The sequence below is a fragment of the Rattus norvegicus genome, chromosome 14, assembly GCF_021556685.1.
Source record: "Rattus norvegicus strain SHRSP/BbbUtx chromosome 14, alternate assembly SHRSP_T2T, whole genome shotgun sequence".
Taxonomy (NCBI): domain Eukaryota; kingdom Metazoa; phylum Chordata; class Mammalia; order Rodentia; family Muridae; genus Rattus; species Rattus norvegicus.
Window position 1 is genome coordinate 84,132,369 of NC_141547.1, and position 27,464 is coordinate 84,159,832.

A 27,464-nucleotide genomic window follows, 5' to 3' on the forward strand; every position below is an offset into this window, starting at 1 on the left:
AAGAGTTTCTGTGAATTTCCCTTATTTGGCCCGAATAGGCAGAGGGAAAAAAAAGTCTTAGCAAACTCGGTCTCTGTCTCCACCTAGTGGTGCCAGAGACTCGACTGGGACAAGCAGACTGAGCCTCTCAGAACCCTCTACTATTATAGTTTAGGTTTAAGACCTGAGATGTCACTCAGAGAAAGAGGAGGGCTTGCCTATGGTAGGTTTCCCTCTCCAACACAATAAAAACAAGCTGACTTCTTGAAGCCAGCACTACTAACAATTTTCTGTATACTAAAAGTATTCCTAAAATGTGGATTTAGACTCTAAGCTACACAAGCACACACAGGAGGATAGAACACATCATCCTGAAAACCAGAGAAGCCTCACCAGCTAGCTAGAACGATCAGTAGCTCTGAGAAAATGCAGTTCTAAGTCTCAAATGCTTTAAACTCTGAAATTATAACTAAATAAGTACCAAACAATGTTCTCAGACAATAGCATAGAACTAGCACAAATCACTAGTGGAGTCATAAAAAAAAAAAAGGAAAAAAGAAAGAAAGGAAGGAAGGAAAGAAAGAAAGAAAGAAGGAAGGAAGTAAGAAAAAGAAGAAAAAAGAAAGAAAGAAGCTGAGAGTGTGGTATATGCCTGTAATCCCAGCACACTGGAGGCTAAAGCAGAAGGATCCAGAAAGAAGCCAGCTGAGACTGCACAGCAAGATGCTGTCTCACAAAAATGGAAGGAGGGAATCACTGTCCTAAGGCAGACACTGATGCTAAGGGCCTTTGAAATGTGACTTCTTCTCTTTAGTGTTAGATGAACAACTAGGGGAGGAGGTTCAAGGGCCCAAAAGAGCTCAGCCTAGACACCAGATGTTCAGAGCCCAACTCAGGGCTCTCGGTGATCTTATACACGTGACAGAGAACCACATATGGAGAAGTTGTGTAGCCCTCCAGAGCCCAGCTGTAGCCAGGTTTGCCCAGCCAACTCCCTGCTAGACCTTGGTACACATTAGACCCATACATCTGTCTAGTTTTGTATCAGCACTCACTGATATTCATGTTTCTAAGAAAGGTTGTTCTTTGTTGTTATGTTTTGTTTTAAAGGGACAAACCCGTATTATGTTACCCAGGATGGTCCCAAAATCCTGGTTCAAACAATCCTCTTGTCTCAGCCTCCTAAGTAGCTGTCACACTACACAGCTTCTATCCCAATTTTAATGTGATTTCAAATCCAAATATTTGTTGTTTATCTGCATATACAAAAACTTATGTATTCCATCTCTCTCTATCTGGATCATGAACACCTTGAAAAACTAGTACCTTTCCTCAGTTTCTCAGTCTGTCGGTCTCCCTGTCTGTCTGTCCATGTCTTTTCCCCCTCACCCCCATAGGAGTTCCTCTAAAACTCTGAAAGGAGCCATGAACTTCAATGTGCCTGCAGTCCTCTTCCTCTTACTGTACAGAAACTGTATTCTGTCAGTCTCAATTTGGGTTCCTCTAAAACTGAACTAATGGAGACACTTGGAGGGAAGGGAAAGGTGAACTTCTAAAATGTTAAAGAAAATTAAACCAATGCTGGGGGTGTAGGGCCTTGGTAAAGAGCTAGTCTGGCATGCTGCAGGCCCTGGGATCCAACCCCAATAGGCAAAGAAAAAGAAACAAGGTACCAGTTGATATCTTTGTGGGCACACCACATGTTTTGGACAGGTTGAATACCAAGGAAGAACCACTCTGACCATAAAGAATGTGAAATATGCATCTAGAAAATACTTAACTATTGCAAAATAAGCTTTACTTTAGGCCAAAAGCATGAATTCCAAGCTGATCATGGGCAACTGAAAAAGATTCTCTTATAAAAAATGCTCAGGTGATCCAAAGGACAAACCAGACATCAAGGCAATACAGCAAAGATGTCATGTCATTACCCAACAAAATCTAAGCCCACTGGCACGTTTACAAAATGGCATTGAGATAGAATCTTATACCAAGTTCAATAAATAATGACAAAGACAAATAAGCTGTCTCTAGTAATAAGTTCTTTCGACAGACTGTTATTTCCACTTTTCCTATTTACCAAACACTTAAGTTTCCTTCTTTCCACTTGGAGACTCCTACAGAATGTCACACATGGTAGAGAAAGGGCTGCCTGTTCCTACTGACACGCCTGGAAGACTGGTTCCCTGCATTCAAATCCCAGGCCCACCTTTCAGCAGCAGTCTGACACCCAGCACAAAAGAAAGCCTGGATAGCACATACATGAATTACTAGTGTCCTTGTGCCAGGCCACAAGGGAGAAGGGCGTTCCAGACCTATACAGAGGCTCTGTGAACAGAAGCTGAGAGAGAGGAACTGGGCCAATGGGCTCAGAGCAAAGTGTGTGTGACGAAGTGTAGGAGAGGCTGAAAGAATCAAAGAAATGGACAGGGGCTCAGGACATAGCTCCATTTATTCAAAAGCCCTTGTACACGTTTACTTTGTGCCAGGTATTGGCCTAGTATTTTCCCCAATAACTCCCTACAAGAAAATCACAATTATTCCCATCTTACAGATGGTCCAAGAGAGAAGTAAAGGAATGAGTTCCTCAGAGGCAGCACCAAGGACCAAGTCCCCCAGTCTATGATTCAAGGTCATCCTCTGCTACACTGCAAGTTCAAGGCCAGCTTGAGACACCTGAGTCCCAGCCCTAGAACCCATGTAAAGATGGAAGGAGAGAGCGGAGTCCACAAAAGCAGTCATCTGGCCACCATACGTGGACTTTCCATATATGCCCTTTCATGCCAGTAATACTTTTTTAAAGTTTAATTAAAATAAAAAACTAAAACTAGGGGCTGGCTCGGTGGTTAAAAGTTCTGGGCTGCTCTTCCAGAGGTCCTGAGTTCAATTCCCAGCAACCACATGGTGGCTCACACCAACTGTAATGGGATCTGATGCCCTTTTCTGGCACGAAGTTGTACATGCAGATAGAGTACTCATATACATAAATAAGTAAGCTTAAAAAACAAAAAACAAAACTAGCCATGTGGTGGTAGGTTCGTACACCTTTAATCCCAGCACTCAGAAGGCAGAACCAAGGAGATATCTGAGCTTAAGGGCAGCCTGGGCTACAGAGTGAATTCCAGGACAGCCAGGGCTACACAGAGAAACCCTGTCTCATAAAACAAAATAAAACAAAATCCTAAAATTAAACAAAAATGCTAGACAACAGAAATCTTCCAGCTTTGTCAGAAGCTTATGGGGACACTACCACCCATGTAGAGCACTGTTGACTGGGACATAATATGGCTGGTGGTTTTAGTGATGTGTCCTCCTTGAATCAACAGTGGTTCCACTGAGACATTAAGTAAGCTATTTATCCTGTCTACTCCTGTTTCCCCATTGGAAACAAAGTAAATAATAACACGCATGTCCAAACACCTTGATCACTACTAGGTGATGGGGACTACCTAGCCTGTGTGGGAACACAGGCTATTTATTCTTGAATGAATAAATGAAGCCCTGTTGTACCAAATGGAATCATGCATTTTAACCACTGAGTACTGTACATCAAGCAGTCATTGCTATTCCCTAGTTCTTCATCCCACTAAAGGGCAGGGACCAAGTCCATAAAACAGCAGCACTAACCAGAATGCTGCCTGCCTCCCCACCAGCTCATCCTTCTTCTGACCTGTTCAGACCACAGACCATTCAAATCACTGCCTTATCCATAGGACACTGGTGGCAAGAGAAGAACAGTCTTTGTCCTGTAACAGGTCCTTAGTGCACACACATGCAGTCCTAATATCCTACAACCTATAAAATAGCAACCATAATTCTGTGTTATTATATGCCTATGTTTCTGTAGGAATAAAGACTATACTAGAAATATCAGAATGATTCCTTCTGTTTTCCCCTCTTTGAAGGTTCTCCGTTATGGACAAACTATGTCTACTTGTTATATGGTATAATGACCTGTAATGTTGGCATTCAGTTGATCATAACCCCATTTGGTTGTGGTAAAAACATTTAAGAAGCCAACCAACATGAGAAGGCTTTGTTTTTTACGTAATACAGTATTAGAATATCCCACAACTCAATTTTGAGAAATTTTTCATGTCTGACTCATCTCACTGATAGATTGAATTATTAGAGTAAAATTCCAGCCTAGATAAGAAATAACATAACCGTTTAGCCTCCTGGCAAATTACATTCAGCATCCACTTTCTCAAGATGACAAATATCAAATCTCTCAAGTGGAAAAATCTTCTAGAGCAACAAGCCAATTGTGCAATGCAGCAAATAGATCAAGAGAGTCCACCCCATCTCTGCAGCAAAAGTCCTGAATGTTCTGTCATAAGGGAGCATGACTCACATGGCAGCTACCACCGGCTCCAAAGTCGCGTCCTTCTGGGAAGGCCACTGCCATTTGACCTTAACAAAGCCAAGAGTTCTACAAATACTGGCTTTCTTTTTCCCTAAGGTATCTGCCATCTCCTTGCATAAACCCTTGCATAAACTTGGCACAAAGACATGGCAGAGAATGAGACGATTTGCTTCTCTGAGCTCTAATACCACAGAACAAACTATTATTACTTTTAACAAAATATTCAAACATCATTTATAAGCGGTGTTTCCACTATAATTTGAAGTCTTAGGAAGATGCAATGACAACAAAAACCGCAACAGGGAAGTGCTCAAAGTGATGCAACCCTCCTACTTTAGGCCAGCTACAGCCTCTCTGCTGCCTCTTTCTGGGGAGACTACGCATCACACATCCTTGTGGCAAGTGTGCAGGGTCAGTACTATTGGTCCCACTTTACTAATGTGGAAACTGAGGTCTATAAAGCTCAGTCCAAGCAGAAGTGGGTAGGGAAAAGGGCGAACTTTAAGTCTCAGTCTATCTTATTTAAACTCCATGTGCTTTCTATTACTGTTCTGCTACTCAAATTGTGTTCACTGGACCAGCAGCATTGGCAACATCTTGGCTGGGTGGTGGTAGCACTTGGGAAGGCAGAGACACTCTCTGGGCTCAAGGCCAGACTGTTGTACAGATCCAGTTCTAGGATAGCCAGGGCTACACAGAGAAACCCAGGTTTCATTGCCATCTTCATGTCATCTGTGTGCCATCAAAGTTTGAAAGTTGGGCTGGAGAGATGGCTCAGTGGTTAAGAGCACTGACTGAGGGGTTGGGGATTTAGCTCAGTGGTAGAGCGCTTGCTAGGCAAGCGCAAGGCCCTGGGTTCGGTCCCCAGCTCCGAAAAAAAGAAAAGGAAAAAAAAAAAAAGAGCACTGACTGCTCTTCCAGAGGTCCTGAGTTCAATTCCCAGCAACCACATGGTGAATCACAACCATCTGTAATGGGATCTGATGCCCTCTCCTGGTGTGTCTGAAGACAGTGTACTTACATATAATAAAATAAATACATAAAAGTTTAAAAGCTGCTATACTGTTATGCTTCTCTAACTGCTACTACTATTATCCCTTCCTACAGACACGCACAGTGTTCTCGTTGGGGGGAGGGGGAGGTGGTAGGGGTGGACATTTAAAGTTTTTTTTTTTTTTTTTTTTTTTCCGGAGCTGGGGACCGAACCCAGGGCCTTGTGCTTCCTAGGTAAGCGCTCTACCACTGAGCTAAATCCCCAGCCCCCAGGGGTGGACATTTAATGTTTGAAAATATTTTTGTCTCTCCTTGGGATGGATGGATGGATGGATGGATGGATGGATGGATGGATGGATGGGTGGGTGGGTGGAAAGGATCAAAAGCTGGAGGACTTGAATCAATATCCTATAATGCCTGTAGGTCTGGTAGCCTAAGCCTGTAATCCACACTCAGAAATCATTACAAGTCTGAAGCTAGTCTAGACTACAGAGTAAGTTTCAGGCCAGGAAGTCCTACATCTGGGCTGGAGAGATGGCTCAGCAGTTAAGAGCACTGACTGCTCTTCCAGAGGCCCTGAGTTCAATTCCCAGCAACCACATGGTGGCTCACAGTCATCTGTACTGGGGATCCAATGCCCTCTTCTGGTGTGTCTGAAGACAGCTACAGTGTACTCGCATAAATTAAATAAAGAAATTTTTAAAAAGTCCTACATATAAATGAAATAAATAAATTAAAAAAAAAAGAAGTCCTACATAGAAAACACTGTTTCAAAAGAACAAAAAAAACAAAAAAAAAAAAAAACTGCAGTGCACAGTATTGCTTCCCCTTACAAAAATTACCCAGTCCAAACATCAGTAGTGCTAAACTGAGACACCACACCCTAGTTGAACATACTATCTGTTATTTTTTTTCATCTACATATCAGTTTTTAAGGATGGCTTTTACTATTTTTAATTATATATAAATGTAGGGATATGAATGTATGTGAGTCCAAGTGCACATGAAGGCTAGGGGCATAGGATCTGTCTAGAACTAGAGTTACAGATGGTGCTAGAAATAGGAACCAAAGGGTCTTCTGCAAGTTGCAGAAGAATATTGTCTGGTTTTTTTTTTGTTGTTGTTGTTGTTGTTTTTTCTTCCCAGACACGGTCTCACTGGCTATTCTGGAACTATATAGACAAGGCTGTTCTCAAATCCACTCTGCCCCTGACTCCTGAGATTAAAGTGCCTTTTGCGATTAAAAGTGTATGCCACTTGACCAGCCAGGACATGTTCTTAACCACTGAGGCATCTCTCCAGCTGAGCATGGAGACACATGTCTATTATCCCAGCACTTGGAAAATAAAAGCAAGAAATAAGTAATTCAAGGTCATCTGCAGTTAGATACCAAGTTCAAAGCCAACCTGGCCTATATGAAACCTTGGGCTGCTTATTTCTCCAAAAAGAACAAACAACTCAGTGGACTCTCATTTGCTATCAGGCATGAGGTCCTATCTTCAGGACCTGTAAGCGTGCCTATAACATCCCTATAAGTGTGCCACATGCATGCAATGCCCACGGAGGCCAGAAGACGGCATCAGATCCCCTGGCACTGAGTCACAGGAGGTTAAGAGCCACCATGTGGGAGTGGGAAGCAAACCTGGGTCCTCCACAAGAGCAGTGAATATTCTTCACCACTGAGTCTTCTCTCTAACCCCTGGTTTCATAGTTTTAGATCTTTTTAGTAGCTGCTCTAAAGCTTATCATATAATCTTGACTTACTAAAATCAACTTCAGGTTTAAACTAATTTAAGTGAGTCAGAAATGTTCTGCTGTGGTATTAGTATATACACTATCAAATTTACACGCACAGTAACTCACTATTACAGAGATTTTTTTTCCATCTGTAGTCATTTCCTCAGTCTATTATAGCTTTGTTCCAACACATCTTTTCTGTGTTATTGTTAGCTCATGTGTAATACATACATGCTATATGCCCAGCATTATATGCACTTGGACAATCACATAATTACCTCTACTATTTTCTCATGTGAATTATTGTCTGAGGTCTCCTACTTTCAGCCTAAAGAACGCCTTAACACTTTCTTGTAAGGCAGGACCTTGAGCAATAAATCCTCCTTTTGGTTATCTGTTGTCTTCATACACCACTCTACAATGACCAAACTATATCCAACTTTGCTAGATATAATTCTTAGTTGGTCTTCTATTTTGTCTTATTCATTTTTTTTTATTTTGTTTTTTAGGACAGAGTTTCTTTGTGTATCCTTGGCTGTCCTAGAACCTGCTCTGTAGACCAGGTTGGCCTTGAACTCAGAGATTCACCTGCCTCTGCCTCCCTAGTACTAGGATTAAAGTCATTTGCTGCTGCCGCCAATGTCTTTCTTCTCATATTTCAAATTTATAACTGGGGTCCCTCTACTGAGTATTTTAGTTCAACTACTGTACTTTTCAGCTCTAGAACTTTCACTTGGTTCTCTTTTATAATTCCTCTCGTTAGGAATTTCCTTTTGATTTGGCAGTATTATGGTACCTTTCTTTTTTTTTTTTTTTTTTGGTTCTTTTTTTCGGAGCTGGGGACCGAACCCAGGGCCTTGCGCTTCCTAGGTAAGCGCTCTACCACTGAGCTAAATCCCCAGCCCCGGTACCTTTCTTTACTACTTGGTGCTTCCCTTAAGTTCTGGGAATATATTTATAATGGCTAAATCTTGTGTGTGTGTGTGTGTGTGTGTGTGTGTGTGTGTGTGTGTGTGTGTGTGTATAGATGTGTACATATGTGGTACACAGTGCATATGGATATTCAGAGGCCAAAGGTCAATATCAAGTATCTCCCCCCCTTTTTTTTGGTGGCAAGGCCTCTCACTGAACCTGGGGCTAAATGATTTAGTTAGACCAGCTGCCCAGCAAGCTCCAATGAGCCGCCTCCAGCACAGCTTTTACATAGGTGTTCAGGATCAAAACTCAGATCCTCATACTGTCATGGCAAGCAGTTTATGGACTGCACAATCTCCCCCAAAGCCTTTTTTTGTTAATCTGACCCCTTGCTCACTCTTACCTCTGTAGCTAGCATCCTCACATCTTCCCTTGCATGGGCCATACCTTCCAGTCCCTTCGAATATCTCAGTTTTTACTGTTTTGGACATTTCAGATAATATATTTTGGTGACTCAAGTGCCCCTGTCAAGGCTTTTATTTGGTGAGGAAGGGGCAGTGGTGAGGAAGGGGCAGCACTCTATCACTGTCCTTGAGTTTTTGAGGCAAAAGTTGGCCTTGACCTCTCCATTTTCTGCCTCCCAAGTGCTAAGATTATAGACACAGACCATCAAATCTATCTTTAAGTCTTACTATTTATTGTTTGAATGATTTTAAGAAAAATCTATCTACACAGTGTGAAAGCCTATACTATTTCTCCACAGGGAGGTGTTGCTTTGGATAGTTACCTTGAATGACATGGTTTTAGTCTTCTCTTCCATGACCATGCAACCGTTACATTGTAACATTTGTAACAATGCCCTAAGGCACAACTCATACACAAACCAGTCGACTGAATTATGGTTACTCTGAGGGAACTGCTCCTGAGGTGAATGTTTGATATTCATGCTTACCTAAGGAGGATCCCCTAATAATTTCTTGCAAATTGGAAAACCTGTAGTCCAGGTTGTATCTTCAAACAATCCAATCTTCTTGCACTAACACCTAGTATTCTCAAGACTGCCTTCAGGTATGGACTTTCCCACTGTGCTTCTGGTGAATTATTTCCTTTGGGGGAAGATTAGGACAATCTGGGTTTTGCTTGTTTTTTGGGTTGACTCTTGGAGCACCTGAATGTGCTCTATTAGAGCTCTATAGAGCTCTCTATGTCCTCTATTAGAGCTACACCCCTAGTCAGCAACTTTAAGTCCTGCCTGGTCCACTCCTCATGCAAAAGTCATTGAACCAGGATTCTAGAAATAGGTAAGGAGTTAATGCAAGCTTTTTTCTGAGTTGTCCCACTCCCCACCAAATTGAGGATTGAGTCTTTAGTAGAAAAACACAGCAGGGAGAGGTTGCAACTCGCTTTCCCTACCATCAAATAACCAGCCACCTGGTGCTGGAGCAGTTAGGTCCTAAATTACCTCAGTACACCACATCCTGTTCCACAAGTAGTAATTGAATAGAAAAAAAAAGGCCCTATGATCCAAGTGCACTTCCTAGGACTTAGCCTCAGCAACAAGTAGAGGAATCTATGTCACCGGAAGGGGAGAGCAGCATCAACGGTCTTGATTCCAACTACCGCCTCTCTCCTTACTGTGTCCCCATTCTTGCTGCCTTTGGTGGTCACGATTACAACCATTTCCAAAGGTTGTTTTGAGAAGTGTCTTTACCAGTTGTGGCTGAGTGTGTCAGTGGAGTTGTGATTCTGTCCTGCTTACGTCAATCCTATAGAAGAGGAAAGCTCAAGAGCTTCATTCCAACAGAATCCCACACAGCTGAACTGACTGACCAGGTAGCCATGTGTAGAAACAAGCTGGCCACACCTGACTCACTGTCACTGCCTGAGAGTCAGTATCATACTGGCTCAAAGTTCAGTCTAAAGTTCAAAATCTTGAGGTATTCTGCATAAAGGAAAAATTGAGGGTTTTTTTTTTTCCACCTTGTAAAAAAGAGGCTTTCACCACCTTCTGTAGCCCAAGCTGGACTTGACCTCTCACAATCCTCTCTGGCTTGCTTCCTAAACGCTGCATTTGCAGGTGTGTGTAGACACACCTGGCTGAAAATATGTGTTAAAAAATGAACAGATAAATATATAAATAAGAAAGATGGGGGTTTCGCTCAACCATAAACCAATCGAACAACTCTGCCATCAGATACCAGATGAATACCCTTCAATTCAATTCTGACACACTCTTCTTGGAAAGTTATATCTCACTGATAAAAGTGTCAATAACACAAGACTGCCTTCTGTCTCTGAGGCCAATCACAAGCTTCTGAAGCTACAAACTCAAGGGCCACAACTCCCTCACAGAACTTATTAAAAAACACTCATGTTTACCTATTTTTTTCATAGGATATTACAAGGGGCACAAGCTATTACAAGATGTCTTTAAATCCATCAGGTAAGGCATACGGGAAACAGTGCAGAGTTTATACCCACTCCTAAAGCACATGTTCATCCTTTCAGGAGTTTATGGAGACTCAACTATATAGGCATTGTTGATTAAGTCGTTGACTAATAGAGATCAACTTAACCTTCAGTTCCACCTTAAGGGAAGAACTGAGAAGTCCCAATTAAAGATCCTTTCTGGAAACCAGGCTGATTTCTAAAACTACAATACTATAACCTGGCAATGTCATCCAACTCATTAACACACACACACACACAAAACCCTAATACTTTGGAGTTTCCAAAGATTTTTAGAACCAATAGGCCAGAGAACCAAATCAAGTATATCCTAGAGTCACAGATACCTATCTGACTAGCTTTTCTGTTGTTGCTTTCTTTGTTTGTTTCTTGAGAGTGAAATGTGTAAATGCCTGACACTTAGCAAGTGTTTAGTGTTGTGGATACAACCCAGTGATGGGATGCCTGCAAAGCATGCACAAGCCCCTTAAAACGCGCGCGCGCGCACACACACACACACACACACACACACACACACACACACACTTCAACAAGTCATAGCTGTTATCACCATGTTAGAAACTAGGGAAAGTAAGTGTAAGTCATTCTTTCCTCCAAGAGTTTTTCCCAAGAACTTAAAAATCTGGAACAGGGAAAAGTACAAATTTCCAATAAAACTAGGTGTAACTTTTAAGACCTAGGGAACACAGTTACCTAGTGAAAAACTCCCTGGAGTTTTAGGCGCGAGTTCTACACACTGTAAACCAGTTCGTTACTACAGAAGAGTCCAGAGTTTTCCAGTAACAAATGAATGAAAAAAACAACCTTCAGGAAATGCCAAAACCAAGAGACCCACTTTAAAAAAAAAAAAAAAAAGCAACAACTAGCTTATAATCTGGCCCTAGAAAGCCGCTTCCGGCTCCAGATGAAACACACGGAATCCTTCAAGCTTCCACCTCGACTGTCACCGCAGCGAGGGCACCCCATGGGTAGGGACGCACGCCGCGGCCAGACAAGCAGAACTCCCGCGGCTCTCCGCTCATAGCCCGTCGGGGCTGGCGACCGGTTACCTCGCAGTTGAACTCCATCTCGGCATCCATGGTGACGATCCGCACCGTGAATGTCTTGGGCTGCTTCCTCTTGAGTGAGCTGAAGCTCATGCGGGAAGCGATGGCTCCGGCCATGGCGCGGGGTACTGGCCTGGGACCCCCTTACCCCTAGGCCCGCGTTCTGGGTCTCTTAGCCCCCCTGGAGTAGCTGCACAGGCCTCAGGGCCACCATGGTGGCCGGCTGGCCGGCAGGAGACAGACCTAGGCTGCCTGGGTCCCCAGCGGCCAGCATGGGCCGCGAGGACCCGGCTCTGGCTCTGACGCTGGGGGTACGGGACGCCGGCAAGAGCGGGCGCGGCCCGGAGCTTGGAGATTCGGGCTGGGGACGCCGGGGACGCCTCTTAGACAGAAATCCTAGACGGCAGTGGCGCCGACGCCGGGCCTCTCAGCGACCCACGGGGGTCGCGGGGCCGCGCAGTAGTTGGGAGCGCACACGCGCGTGCGTGTCTGTCACCGGCTCCGCTCCGCGCGCCCTCGGGAAGCGTCCTCTACCAACCCCCACCTCAGCGACCCGCCGGGTCCCCGCCCCGCCCTCAGGACTCCTAGAACGCTACACACTGATGCACCCTAACCCATTTTTTCAAGACTCTGTGATTGGCTGGAACGCCCAAGGAAGCGGGACTTCCGTTTCGTCCCGCCTCCTCTAGACCTACTCCACCAATTGAAAGTTGCACTAAACCAGGGCCGCCGGTCTGTTCTCGGCGTTGAGTGGCTGGAGAGGCGGTCACTCCGAACGCTTTTGTTCGTAAAGTATACTCCTACTCTAGCAAGACTGGTTGAGGAGGTGCAGGCGGCTCCTTTCCCGGGAAACCTGTAGAGGCCCGGACAGCACCGCACGAGGTACTGTCGAGGTACTGTCGCGGGTCAGTGAGAGACTCCGTCCATCGAAGTGCGTCGCCCCAGAGCATCAGTCGTACCTGGGACACCCGGCCGAAATTAATTTTTGACACTTAATTACATGTACTGACCTGTATTTTTCAAACTTTAAAAACACGTAGGAAGGAAGGCCTCTTAAATTGCCCCGACTTGCCCGCCTGATCCTTCAGCTTCTCATTAAGGGAAATTACCGCAGGATTCATGAATTCATGATTGTCCTTACTTTACAAAATGGCTGAGGAGTTGAAACTTGCATAATACATAAAGAACGCTTTAGGGGGGTATCTGACACATACTAGGTTGAATCCTATGAAACTAGGCTAAAAGTAGATCAAAAAGAGTGAGAAAAGTGAAAGAATTTTCATTTTAACTCTTTTTTCTTTTTTCTTTAATTTTCTTTTCTTTTTTTTTAATTTCCAGCCTCATACTTGCAGTACCTAATGTCATCAAGTGTATAATATGCTTAGGAGAATTTCAACTATCTGGGGAGTTGTAGAGTTTTTACTTGTTTGAAAGACACATGTCCCAGTCACTGCTGCTGTGAAGAGACACCATGACCACATCCACTCTTATCCAAGAAAACATGTAATTGGGGACTTTTGCTTTTTTACAGTTTCAGATGTTTATCCCGTTATCATCATGGTGGGGATCATGGTAGTTTGCGTGGTAATGGAGCGGTAGCTGAGAGCTAGCTATATCCTGATCTAAAGGCTTAGAAAGTAAGACAGTGGGGTTTGCCAAAAGCTTTTGAAACCTCAAAACCCACCTCTAGTGATAGACTTCCTTCAACAAGGCCACACCTCCTTTTTTTTTTTCCTTTTTTTTTTTTTTCCCCCCGGAGCTGGGGACGGAACCCAGGGCCTTGCCCCTGCTAGGCTAGCGCTCTACCACTGAGCTAAATCCCCAACCAAGGCCACACCTCCTAATCCTTCTAATTCCTTCAAACAGGGCCACTCCTTGGTAACCAAGCATTCAAATATATGAGCTTGTGGGGCCGTTCTTATTTAAACCACCACAATTTTTATTTCTGTGTATAAGTGTTTTACAGCACACACGAGCGTCCCATTCAGACCTGGCACTCATGCCAGAAGAGGGTTCTAGACTCCACCCTGAAACTATAATTCAGGCAGTTGTTAGCTCTCACACGGGCGTTGGAAACTGAACCTAGGTCCTCTTGTCCTCTTAAGCACTAAGCCACCTTTCTGACCTTTGTCTGTCTGCTTTTGAGACAGGGTCTCCCTGTGTTATTTGGAGAACCCTAGAACATGTCCTCCACCTCAGCCTTTGAAATGTCTTAAAACTATAGCCCTGGTTACACACCTTTAATCCCAGCACTTGGGAAGTAGAGGCAGGTAAATTTCTGTGGGTTTGAGGCCAGCCTGGTCTACAGAATTACAGGACAGCCAGTGCTACACAGGAAAAAAACCCTGTCTCAGGAAAAAACAAACAAACAAAAACAAAAGCAAAAACCTACAGCCCTGGCTTGACTTCAGTTTTTTTGGTGGGGAGGGTTTTGTTTTGTTGGCCTTGTTCAGTTTTATGTGTTGTTTTGTTTGGTGGGGGGCAGGGTCTCTCTGTGTAGCCCTGGCTGTCCAGAAACTCAATACGTAAACCAGACTGACGCTGAATTCAGAGAAGTCCACCAACCTCTATCTCCTGAGCGCTAGAACAAGGGTGCATGCCACCCCAGCCCAGCTTAAATTCTATTTTTTTTTTTTTTTGGTTCTTTTTTTCGGAGCTGGGGACCGAACCCAGGGCCTTGTGCTTCCTAGGTAAGCGCTCTACCACTGAGCTAAATCCCCAGCCCCTTAAATTCTATTTTTAACTGGTTCTCGTGGTCCCACGGAGACAACTGCGTGTATTTTGACTAAACAATAAGCACCCCGTAAGTGTTATCTCTGTAGCATCCTCCCTGCTCTGACCTTAGCAAAACCAAGGCCCAGTATGATAGCATCTCATGCTTGACCCAGATCTTGAGAGACAGAGCTAGAAATGAGACCTAGCCCTGCTCTGGGCCAGAACCGCTGGCTTTACCACTGTGCTATGTAGTGCTCTAAACTCTCCCTGTTGCAGCTTCAAAAAAATATGGACTGGGAATGGGGCCAACAAGGACAAAGCCTAAGGATTTATAGGTACCAAAATGGGTCATAATGGAGCCCATTTTATATGCATAAAAGTTTAAGAAGCAATACATAGATAACACGATTGGAATTCTGTGGTACTTATTAGACATCGTTGCTAGAGCCGCCCTGGAGCACAAGTCTTGCTCTTCTGCGAGAGATCCCAGGAGGACTAGGACACAGCAGCCAGGGCCAGTTGTTGACTGGACCCGCCAGAGAGGCTGCCACCAAAGTGATCCTTGAGGATGCTATGGGCTTGGCCAGAGTCACCTTTCTTTTCATGGCTTCAGTGCTTCCCTGCAGGCCGGAGAACCGGGTTGGATTCTTCCCTGGGCATCCTGCAGAGACAACAAATAACGCACAGATGCTGCCAGTAAATAAGTGATCTCGAGACCGACCGACCGCACTGAGGAGCAGTGAGAGGAAGATCACACAGCGGGAACTAAAACATAGGGCTGACGATCTAATCGTTCATTTTTATAGAAGACCTCCTAGGTGCCGGGCTGGGGGCTAATCTGCAAAATACTCCATTTAAAGTTCCCGGGAAGATGTCCATTTGTAAGACAGGTAGTTCTGAACTGCAAAAGTGAAAGGCAGGAATAAAATATAGATATAATGGGAGTAGAAGGGGGGCTCGAGGATTAAGAGCACTTAGTGCTCTTACACAGGCTCTGGATTCAATGCCCAGCTCGCAGGTAGGGTAGCTCACAACAGCCTATTAATCCAGCTCCTGATGCCCTCTGCTGGGTTCCTTGGGCCCCTGCACTCTCACACAGGTACCAACACACTAACACACACACACACACACTCTTTTTCAAAAAAATAAAAATAAAATGGGTGAGGTGGCAAGAGAGATGGTTTAGTGGTTAAGAGCACTGGCTGCTCTTGCAGAGGACCTAGGTTCAATTCCCAGCACCTGCATGGTGGCTCATCACCACCTGTAACTCCAGTCCCAAGGCATCCGACTGTGGTGGTCAGATAAACATGCAGGCAAAACACCCATACACATAAAAAAGAATCTAGGCCCTGGTGGTTGCACACTTTTAATCCCAGCACTCGGGAGGCAAAGGCAGGCAGATCTCCGTGAGTTCCAGGACAGCCGGGGTTACACAGAATAACCCTGCCTCAAACAACAACAACAACAACAATAATAAATAACAACAAAATAAAATAGGAGCTGGAGAGAGGACAAAGAAGTTCAGAGCTCAGAGGTGGAGAGTCTCTGTGTTCTTCAAGGCCAAGCCAGCTACACTGAGTTCTAGGATAGCCCAGGCTACATAGAGTACATGGAAAGGCCCTATCTAATATATATATTGACAACAACAACCAAGCAATGTTGTTCTTCTAGAGTACCTGGCTTGCTTTCCAGCACCCATATGGTGACTCAAACTATCTGTAACTCCATTTCCACAAGATGCAATGTCCTCTTCTCTCCAACTCAGGTCCCAGGCGCACAGAAATGCATGCTAGCAAAACACCTACACGCGTAATTTTTTTAATTAAAAAACAAAGTACCTTTGACAAAATAGATATGGCCGTGTGTGTTGGTGGCACACACCTTTAATACTCAGGAGGCAGGGGCAAGTGGACCTTATGAGTTCCAGGCCAGGCGGGACAGCACAGTGAGCCCGAGCTGAGAATCCTTTCAGTGGACACTCCTAGAAGAGATATGCTTCAAGAGGTTGGTGATGTAGTTCAGCTGATACTGTGCTTGCATAGCACACATCAAGTCCTGGCCTGTGGCCAGGTAACCTACGCTCCTGGTGTTCAGGAGGTGAAAACACGAGAGTCACAAGTTCAAGGTCATCCCCAACCATGTAGTGAGTTTAACACGTTCCATTGCTTGTATTTTTTTTTTCTTTTTTCTTTTTTTCGGAGCTGGGAACCGAACCCAGGGCCTTGCGGTTGCTATGCAAGCGCTCTACCACTGAGCTAAATCCCCAACCCCCCATTGCTTGTATTTTTAGTGACCCGTTCGCTTTTTTGTTGAATGACACATTGTGGTTTACATTATTCTCCAAGTAATCGATGTAAGATCTTTTAAAAATAGAAACCAGGTTTAGTGGTTTGGACATGTAATCCTTCCAGTCAAAAGGCTGAGGCACTAAATATGGCATCAACTTTGCGCCCAGCCTGTGCTGTAGAAGCAAGACATTTTCTCCCAAAAGGGAAGGGGAAGGGAATGCTTTCAGGAAGTCTAGAGAGAGGAGTTGGGGCTGGATATGAACAAAGATGTTGTTCACATGTATGAAATGGTCTAAGAATAAATAATTAAGAGTCTTAGAAAAGAAGGCAGAGAGCCGGGTGGTGGTGCACACCTTTAAACCCAGCACTTGGGAGGCAAAGGCAGATGGATCTCTGTGAGCTCAAGACCAGCCTGGTCTACAGAGAGGACACCAGGACAACCAAGAATACACAGAGAAACCCTGTCTTAAAAAAGCAATATAAAAATAAACATAAAGGGGTTGGGGATTTGGCTCAGTGGTAGAGCGCTTGCCTAGCAAGCGCAAGGCCCTGGGTTCGGTCCCCAGCTCCGAAAAAAAAGAAAAAAAGAAAAAAAAAAAAGAAAAAAAAGAAAAAAAAATAAACATAAAACAAAAACAAACAGACAAATAAAAATAAAAGGGGATCCCATATTTGGAGGCAGAGGCAGGTGGATCTCTGTGAGTTGGAGGCCAGGCTGTTCTACATAGTGAGTCCAGGCCAGCTAGGGCTACATAGTGAGCCCCTTTCTTTAGAAAAAGAATGAGGACTGGGCAGGTAGCTCAGTGGTTAAAGAGAAGAGTACCTGGGTTTGGTTCCCAGCACCCACATAGTATCTCCCAACAGTGTGTAACTCCAGTTTCAGGCCATTTAATGCCCTCTTCTGGCTTCAAAGGATACCAGGCACACATGCTTGGTTCAAAGACAGGAATATAGGCAAAGCAGTCATAAACATAAAATTATATATATGTATTTTTTTCAGAGATTCATCTTCCTTCTACCTCCTGAGTACTGAGATTAAAGGTGTGTGTGTGTCAATACCATCTGGCAATAATTATTTTAGAAAGAAAGGAAGAAAGGAAGAAAGGAAGAAAAGGAAGGAAGGAAGGGAGAAAAACGACAGAAAGAAAGAAAGAAAGAAAGAAAGAAAGGAAGAATGAAAGAAGGAAGGAAAGGAAGGAAGGAAAAAAGAAAGAAAGAAAGAGAGAGGGAGAGAGAGAGAGAGAGAGAGAGAGAGAGAAATGCTAGCTTGGATGAACTTAAAACAGACACACAAAAAGAGATTTACGTATTTTTATTTTATCTGAGGCACAGAGAGTTGCAAATCCTGGCAGTGGAGTTACAGTGGCTGGGAGCTACCATGTAGGTGTTGGGAACTGAACCTGGGTCCTGTGCCAGAGTAGCAAGCCACCTATCCAGCACCCTGAACTAACTCCTAAAGGGATCTAGAAGGAGAAGATGAAAGAAGGCAGAGTAACATACTCCTGCTGGCTGGAAAGAAAGCAGATATTTACGTTTTAAACTACCCACGAGGCCCAGAACAAGAAATTCTGGGTTGCCTCAGGGACCTAGGCATGACCAACGGCTAAGGAAAACAGGCTCTCAGTCCTGCAGTCCTGACTTTGAGGTTTCACTGCAATATGAGCTCCAAGGAAAGCTTCAAACAAAAACCATGGTTTCCTTGACACAATGCCTGCAGCTCTGTGAGGAGAATTCCATGCTAAGCTAAGCCTGGGAATGGCTACACACATTGATGATGCTGGATGACTATAGGCATAAGTTATTTTCAGTCACTGGGTTTGTAGCAGCTTGCTACATGGGTGACAATGGGAACTTGATGTGACCAGAAAGCAAAACAGATTTGAACATGTATAATCCACTGGTCTGTGGCATTCATGTAACTATTTACTCTTTTGTGATTTGCTGATTTTCTAGTCCTTAACATGGAGTGAGCTGGGTGCTGTTTGCCTGTAATCTCGGCACCTGAGAAGCCAAGGCCAGAGGCACCGCACAGATCAAAGGAAGCTTCGTAAGACCCTGTCTCAAAGAAACCAAAACCAACAAGCTAAAAAAAAAAAGAAAGAGTAAATGTCAAGAATATATCTCAGGGCTGGCGAGGTGGCTCAGCAGTTAAGAGCACTGACTGCTCTTCCAGCGGTCCTGAGTTCAAATCCCAGCAACCACATGGTGGCTCACAGCCATCTGTAATGGGATCTGATGCCCTCTTCTGGTATGTCTGAAGAGAGTGACAGTGTACTCAGATACATAAAATAAATAAGTAAATCTTTAAAAAAAAAAAAAAGAATATATCTCCAGGGCTGGAGAGATGGCTCAGCGGTTAAGAGCACTGACTGCTCTTCCTAGAGGTCCTGAGTTCAAATCCCAGCAACCACATGGTGGCTCACAACCATCTGTAATGGGATCTGATGCCCTCTTCTGGTGTCTGAAGACAGCTACAGTATACTTATATATAATAAATAAATCTTTAAAAAAAAGAATATATTCTATGTTATATTTTTCTAAGGGCTACACAGGACTCAGGTAAGCAATCTTGTTTTCTTCCTGGGTTTTGCTATTAGGAAACTCAGGGCCTCTTAAGGTTGACTGCACTGTACTTTTTCTGCCCTTGTTAATCTTTTCAATTGTTTTTCCCAACCCTTTGCTGTTTAGTCATTGTGCCAGTTCTATTTCTAAATCTATAAATATCTTGTTTTAAGTCTGTTTGGGTAGAGCAATGGGAATCACATGCCTTTAGTTCCAGGATTTGAGAGGGAGAAGTAGGTGAGTTTCTGTGAGTTCAAGGTCAGTCTGGTCTATAGAGTGAGTTCAAGGCCAGCCAGGACTATACAGAGAAATCCTGTGGAGGAGGGGAGAGAGGACTTCTTTTTTTTTTTTTTTTTTTTTGGCCCAGGCTGGTCCCAAACTGACAGAGGGATTTCCTTGAACTGATCTTCTTGACTTCACCTCTCGAGTCTTGGGATCATGGACTTGTGGCACCTCACCCAGTTTTATGTGGCCCAGGAGACAGAATCCAGGGCTTTGTGCATGTTAAGGAAGCCCTACACTCCCAACCCCTTGTTTGTTTTTCTTAGGTTAATGCTTTATACCATATCAATGACTAAGTGATTTTGGTGTTGGGTATTTTTTTTGTTTTTGTTTTTGTTTATTTGTTTGTTTGTTTTCTGAGACAGGGTTTCTCTGTGTAGCCCCAGCTGTCCTAGAATTCACTCTATAGACCAGGCTGGCCTCGAACTCACAGATGCCTACATCTGCATCCAAAATGCTGGGATTAAAGGTGTGCACCACCACTTCACAGAAAATGAAGGGTTTTTTGTTTTGTTTTGTTTTTGTTTGTTTGTTTGTTTTTGTTTTAAGAAGCAGGAGCCAGGGGGTTGGGGATTTAGCTCAATGGTAGAGCGCTTGCCTAGCAAACGCAAGGCCCTGGGTTCGATCCCCAGCTCCGAAAAAAAGAAAAAGAAAAAAAAAAAAAAAAAAGAAGCAGGAGCCAGGGCTGGAGAGATGGCTCAGTGATTAAGAGCACTGTCTGCTCTTCCAGAGGTCCTGAGTTCAAATCCCAGCAAGTGCATGATGGCTCACAATCATCTGTAATGGGATCCGATGACCTCTTCTGGTGTGTCTGAGGACAGCAACGGTGTACTCATATACATTAAATAAATAATTAATTAAAAAAAAAAAGAAGCAGGAGCCAAAATGATACTACCCAGGTAATAAACATGTAAATAAACCAATGTGAAGTTTCAACATTGCAAAAACAGTAATTTCCCATACCTTCATTTAGCTTGCCTTAATGTTGACATTTTACAATGCAGTGTTCAGAATCACAATCACAAACTTATGCATCTGGAGCTAGGCAAGCAGTGTAGGCCTATGGTCCTAAATATTAAAGAGGCCAACGCAGGAAGATGGCTGGAACACAGGGGTGTGAGAACAGCTGTGGGGATATAGCAAGAACGTGTGACTTGGGCTGAGACTGTGAAGCACTTGCCTAACATGCTAGGTTCAACCCCCAGTGTCATAGGTAGCTGGGTATAAAAGGAGTTGTGAATTCTAGCTAGCCTGTATAAAACACACACAACCCAGGTATTTTCTTTAGAAGCTATAGCCTAGATTGGGCAGATTTTGAGCTATTCTAACTTATTTCCCAGCCATATGTTCCTTGCTGTTTCCCCTTTGCTTGCGGTCCATCTCTCTCTCTTGGTGACTCCGTTCTTCTCTCGGAGTCCTTTCTTCCTCTCTTCTCTCTACTTGTGACCTCCAGACAGGTAACTGCCTACCTCTATCTATTGCCCAATCACAGGCTTTAGCCTTTTATTGACCAATTAACTTGGGGAACCGGGTTTGCAAGACAAAAGTTGGTGTACAGGAGACTTTCCTGGTGGGGGCAATCAGATCTTGGGGACTATTATTTAACATTTGTATACACAGCAGCAGCAGAGCAACCCTCTACAGCTGGGGAGACAGACAGACAGACAAGAGAGACAGGAGGATGCAGAAGGATTGTTTGAGCCCAGGAATTGAGGACTCCAGTGACACTGGTTACTCTTTGTCAACTTGACACATGTGAAGTCAACTGAGAAGAGGTAATCTCAACTGAGGGATTGTCTGCACCAGACTGGCCTGTAGGCAAATCTGTGGGGCGTTTTCCTGATTAATGATGGGTTCAGAGAGGGCACAACCCACCTGGTCCTGGGTTATTTAAGAAAGCAAACTGAGCAAGCCAGTAATCAGCACTCTTTCCTCGTCTCTGATTCAGTTCCTACCTTTAGCTTCTGTCTTAGTTTCCCTTGATGACGAACTGTAGCTTGTAAAACGAAAGAAACCCTTGCTCCCCCAGGTTGGTTTTGGTCAGTGCTTTATCACAGCAACGGAATGCAAACTAGGAAGTAGTGCAGTGGGGTTGGGGATTTAGCTCAGCGGTAGAGCACTTGCCTAGCAAGCTCAAGGCCCTGGGTTCGGTCCTCAGCTCCGGGGTGGGGGGGGAAATGCATGAATGAATCCAGGACCATGAGGACCACATGGAGCAGGTCAAATACACATCATCAGTAGTGAGTCAGAACCTCTGAATGACTTCAGGGGCAGCCTGGGCAAGCAAGACATATGCCAGAAGGAAAGAAGGAAGGTTAAGAAGAAAGTTGGATGGGTGATGTATCAATCATGTGAGACCAAACAGGAATAAGAACAACACACCTTGCAATTTAGTGCAAGACCAAAGCAGGAAAAATACACTTTGTTAAGGATTTTGTTTGCAGTTAAGACAATTAAGAATATACTCCTGTTTGGCCTGTTTGTTCAACCTATCTGCACTGGATATGCTTGATCACGTGCGGGTAGGAGGTACCTGGGCAGGAACTACGTCAAGATGAATGTTTGTCCCTGATTGGGTGTAGGCAGGAGGTATGAAGGCAGGAAGTATGTCAGGATATATGCTTGCCGCTGATTGAACCTGATGGGAAATACGGTAGCCTTATGGGTTTACCTTTAGAAGCCTCTGAAACTATGACTCGTCACCATTTCTTGGGCACCCCGAATGGTCCTGGGCAGAGCCCATCGCCCTGGCCAATATTTAATTAAAGCTTGTTTCAAATATGGCTCAAAATTGAAGAACTGTTTTTCTTTTCCTTGCGAACCTCAGGTTTTAACAGTCACTGGTAGAGTCTTTGCCTAGCATGAGATTTCCTGATTTCAACTCCCAGCGCTATAAAAAAAAAAAAAGCAACAACATTGAGATACTATGTCTCATGAAAGACTTTATTGCTATTTCAATAGCAATAGTTTGGTTATTTTTCCATTACTGTCCCTTTGCTGTTCCTGGATCCCATGTAGAATCCAGTGTAACACTTGGTTATTTCTCCTTCCTCTCCTGCAGCCCCTAAGACTCCTACAGTCTTTCCTTGTATTTTATGAGTCAACCGATTACTTGCCAAGTGTCTCTCAGTGTGGCTTTGACTTCTATTTTCTAATATTCTGGAATTTTGTTTTGGTTTTGGGAAGAGCGTCTAAACAAATAGTCCACCCTGGGCTGGAATTCAACATCCCCTCCCTCAGCTCCCCAAACGCTAAGAAAACACACACACACACACACACACACACACACACACACACACGCTCAGCTTCTGGATGGATTTCAGTAAGCTGCATCGCCTTGCTTTGCGGTTAGGGTGGAGACAGAAGCCACATAAACAAAGAGGTTCTTACAACTCAAGAGGTGAGCTGACTCATTGAACATACCTGGCCCTGGGGATCTTTGCACGGTGGGGATGCTTTTCCTTGGTGCCACTCTGAGGCACTGAGTTGGTTTTTGTTTTGTTTGAAATAGAATCTCACTTCATAACCCTGCCTGGCCTAGTACTCAGTTCAATTTACAAAGAGCTGCCTGCCTCTGCCTTGAGAGTGTTCGGATTAAATAAAGGCCTGTACCACCATGCCTGGCTGAGATGCTGGGTTTGGAAGAAAATACGCTACAGATAACTTCTGTGTGAAAGAGCAGGTAGTGAAGGTTTGCATATGCTTGGCCCAGAGAGTGGCACTATCAGAAGATGTGGCCCTGTTGGAGTAGGTGTGTCACTGTGGTCGTGGGCTTTAAGACCCTCATCCTAGATTCCTGGAGGCCAGTACTCTGCTAGCAGCCTTCAGGTGAAGATATACAACTCTCAGCTTCTCTTGCACCGCGCCTGCCCGGATGCTGCCACGTTCCCGCCCTGATAAAATGATAATGGACTGAACTTCTGAACCTGTAAGCCAGCTCCAATTAAATGTCCTCCTTATAAGACTTGCCTTGGTCATGGTGTCTGGTCACAGCAGTAAAACCCTAACTAAGACAGGTAGAGAGAAACACTGTTGAAAATCTAGCAGTCCCTTGCTCAGCTGTAACCTGAAAGTGTTAGACGTTAAATTTCAGACATGAAAATTCATGTTTCTAACTGCATGCTGTTGAGTGCTGTGAGGAAATCTTGCCCTGCCCTGCCCTGCCCTGCCCTGCTCACCTGAAACGTGATTCATCTCTTTAGCTTAGCCTGTCCTGGCTCTGGGCCCACAGTTGTTTAAGGATAGCAGGCTTATGGAGAAAAAGGACCTTGTCTATAGAAGCCACTATCTAATTCCCAATTTACTGCTGTTTCTTTGTTACATAAATAGATACTTTGTTTTTAAGGCATTGATCTCACTCTTTGAAACAGGCTGACCTTGAATTTGAGCTCTTTCTGCCTCAGGCTCCTGAGTCCTGGGATTACCGGCATTTATAGTAGACTGATAGTTTGGGGTTTGGGCTGATATTCTATTAGTTTTCTAAGGCCACTAGTACCAAGCACTATTAAATGGGTCATCTAGAAAAATAGAAGTTTCAAGCAGGGGAAGCGGCTCAAAGGTAACATACTTACTGTACAGCATAGGACTTGAGTTTGAATTTCAAAACCCATGTAAAAGTGAGGCAACAGCAGTGCTCAGGTCTGTAATCCCAACCCTCCTGTAGGTACACTGAGGTAAAGACAGGAGAATCCCTAGAGTTTTGAGAGCCTTGGGAGATGCTTAGTGAATGGAGTACAAAATAACAAAGAGAAAACTGTGGCTGGTGTTTGTTACTTTGTGGGTTCTTGCCCCCTAACTTTTATTCTCCCAATTTCAACTCATAACACTAGATAGGAGAGAAACAAGGATACCGTGGAGAGAGGAAATAGGAAAGTCTCTGAATCTGGTTTCTCTTCTTTTGCTTCTTCTTCGACCAAGGCTACTAGCAAAGCTACAATCAATGTTCCTAAGCCAACAACCACCAATCAGTGCTTTAGCATTTATATGGATTCTCTGGAAAGTTTCCAGAATCCCAGATGTCACACACTCACAGAAATTATCCACGGCCGGCAAAACCATGCCCCCTCTAGAGCACCAGGCAAATCATAGCCAGCTGCTATGGACAGTCCAAGGCAACCCAGCCCCACATCCCTACACCTGGGATTAAAACAAAAGCACATTCATAACATTTCTGTGTTTTGAAAAGAAATCAAAATTCCGGAATTCCCACCACAGAGAACCTGCTCCAACGAGCTAGAAGACAGAGGCTGATACACAATGTTGCCTTCTGACCTCCACATGTACTGGGATGCACAGACACCCCTAAGAGACAGGAAGGATTCTTCTTGTCTTACCGCTCTGTAGGCTGTGAGTCTGAGACCAAGGTGTCAATCAGGACTGCATTTCCTCTGTTGCCTACAAAGTGAAAGACCCTCCCTCATCTTTCCAGCTTGTAACTCTAGACAGGCTTGTGGCAGCAGGTTTCCTTTCTTGGTAAAGCCTCTTCTCCGGTTTCTTCACGCTGCTTTCCCTAGCACTAGTGAGATTCTCCTTATTTTTTCTTTTTAACTTAATTTAATTTTTTATTAGATATATCTCTTTACTTACATTTCAAATGTTATTCCCTTTCCTGGTTTCCTGTCCATAAGTCCCCTCCCCCTTCCCCTTTCCCATGAGGGTGTTCCCTGCATCCACCCTCCAACAAGTCTATTCTCTGCTGCATATGCAGTTGGAGCCCTGGGTCAGTCCATGTATAGTCTTTGGGTAGTGGTTTAGTCTCTGGAAGCTCTGGTTGGCTGGCATTGTTGTTCTTATGGGGTTGCAAGCTCCTTCAGCTCTTTCAATCTTTCCTCTAATTTCCCCAAAGGGATCCTGTTCTCAGTTCAGTGGTTTGCTGCTGGCATTGACCTCTGTATTAGACATGCTCTGGATGTGTCTCTCAGGAGAGATCTATATCCGGTCCCTTTCAGCATGCATTTTTTAGATTCATCAATCTTATCTAGTTTTGGTGGCTGTATATATATGGGCCACATGTGGGGCAGGTTCTGACTGGCCTTTCCTTCAGTCACTGCTCTAAACTTTGTTTCCATATCCCCTCCTATGAATATTGTTTCCCCTTTTAAGAAGGAGAAGGAGCATCTGCATTTTGGTCATCCTTCTTCTTGAGCTTCCTGTGGTCTGTGGATTGCCAGATTCTCCTTCTTTACTAAATGCCTACCCCTGGGACAAAATACCATGACCAAGGCAACGTATAAAACAGGAAACATTTAATTGGGCTTACTGTTTCAGTGGGGTAGAGTCCATGATGGCAGAGCATGGTCGTAGTAATAGCTGAGAGCTCGATCCTTGAGCACAAGGCCTGGGAGAGGCACCCCCCAGAAGGTCTCAAGTCTTTTGAAACTTCAACACTCACCCCCAGTGGCATACGTCTTCCATGACCTCCTTTTTCCCACCAAGACAGGCTCTTGATTGGCCTTCTTCACTGAGGAAATAAGCCTATCAAGCCGAATTAAGAGCATGAAGGCAGGGCTGGAGAGATGGCTCAGCGCTTAAGAACTCTGGCTGCTCTTCCAGAGGTCCTGAGTTCAATTCCCAACCACCACATGGTAACTCACAACTATCCCCCCCTTTTATTTTCTCGGAGGTGGGGACCGAACCCAGGGCCTTGCGTTTGCTAGGCAAGCGCTCTACCACTGAGCTAAATCACCAACCCCTACAACCATCTCTAATGGCATCTGATGCCCTCTTCTGGTGTATCTGAAAACAGAGACAGTGTACCCAAATACATGAAATAAATAAATCTTTAAAAAAATAAAAAAGAAAAAGAAAAAAAAAACATAAAGGCAGGTTTCTTGGGAGCAACTCTTTTTTTTTTTAAACTTATTTATTTTATGTATGAAGACACTGTTGCTATCTTCAGACCGACCAGAAGAGGGCATCAGATCCCCTTAAAGATGGCTGTGAGCCACCATGTGGGTGCTGGGAATTGAACTCAGGACCTCTGGAAAAGCAGCTAGTACTCTTAACCGCTGAGCCATCTCTCCAGCCTCTTGGGAGCAACTCTTGGGCAGTTTCATTGATTCCGAAGAACAGGGCCAGGGATACTGCCTTGGATGTGGGGATGGATTGCAGAGAGAGTGGAGAATTAGAGACCGAAATGTCTGCACTATATAGGGAAGAGCCTCTGGAGGAGGAGGCCAGTCCCTGGGCTGGAAAGGTCAGGGCAGAGGGTGGGGCATGTATGCTATACCTTGCCATAGGTAGGGACTGAGGGATGCTGGGAGATCCTGCTTCTATATGTTAAATAGGCATCCCAGCTGCTTGTCTGAAACCAACAGGTCTTCTTTGAACCCTGGCTGTTCTGCAACTGGCTCTGTCTTGAACTCACAGAGATCCTTGTGTTTCTGCCTCCCAAGTGCTGGGATTAAAGGTGTGTGCCACTAGCGCCTGACAAGACCACAACTCCGGGGCTGGGGATTTAGCTCAGTGGTAGAGCGCTTGCCTAGCAAGCGCAAGGTCCTGGGTTCGGTCCCCAGCTCCGGAAAAAAAAAAAGAAGAAAAAAGAAAAAAAAAAAAAAAAGACCACAACTCCTCATTCTTTCTGAACAGGTCCACCAACTGGGACCAAGTATTCAAACATATGATCCTATGGGAGCTATTTCAATTCAAACCCCGTGGAGCCCATTAAAAAAAAAAATTATGGTACTTAAACATTATAGTAGCAAAACTTTTATTATTATTTTATGTATATAAGTACACTGTTGCTATTTTCAGACACACCAGAAGAGGGCATTGGATCCCATTACAGATGGTTATGAGACACCATGTGGTTGCTGGGAATTGAACTCAGGACCTCTTAACTACTGAGCCATTTCTCTAGCCCAACACAGGGCCCATTTTAATGATCTGATTTTCATTTATGTTTAAAAAAACTTAAAAGATTTATTATTGTGTTCTAATTAAGTGTTGTGGTTTGAATAAGACTACCCCCCCCACAATGTTCATTTATTTGAATACTTAACAGGGGGTACATCTTTGATAGGAGAAGTATCAAGCAGTGTGGTCTTGTTGAAGGAGGAAGTGTGTCACTGGCTGACCAAGCCAGCTCATTCAGTCAACAGGATCTGGCTTCAG

General features: G+C 44.2%; 2 protein-coding genes across 5 annotated transcripts in view; one reads left to right on the forward strand and one right to left on the reverse strand.

Moving 5' to 3' along the window:
* Window positions 1-12,060, reverse strand: part of Nf2 (NF2, moesin-ezrin-radixin like (MERLIN) tumor suppressor) — an 83,354-nt gene extending 71,294 nt beyond the window's left edge. For 3 of the 4 annotated variants that reach the window (XM_087582363.1, XM_087582364.1, XM_087582366.1), the window contains exon 1: window positions 11,509-12,060. In XM_087582363.1, the coding sequence (XP_087438489.1) occupies window positions 11,509-11,622 (114 nt within the window). In that variant the 5' untranslated portion in view covers window positions 11,623-12,060. 4 annotated transcript variants of the gene reach the window in all.
* Window positions 12,061-20,918: 8,858 nt separating this feature from the next.
* Window positions 20,919-27,464, forward strand: part of Nipsnap1 (nipsnap homolog 1) — a 38,529-nt gene continuing 31,983 nt past the window's right edge. Inside the window, exon 1 of the mRNA XM_087583863.1 lies at window positions 20,919-21,127. The gene's annotated coding sequence lies outside the window, so the exon portion shown is untranslated. The remainder of the gene's footprint in view (window positions 21,128-27,464) is intronic.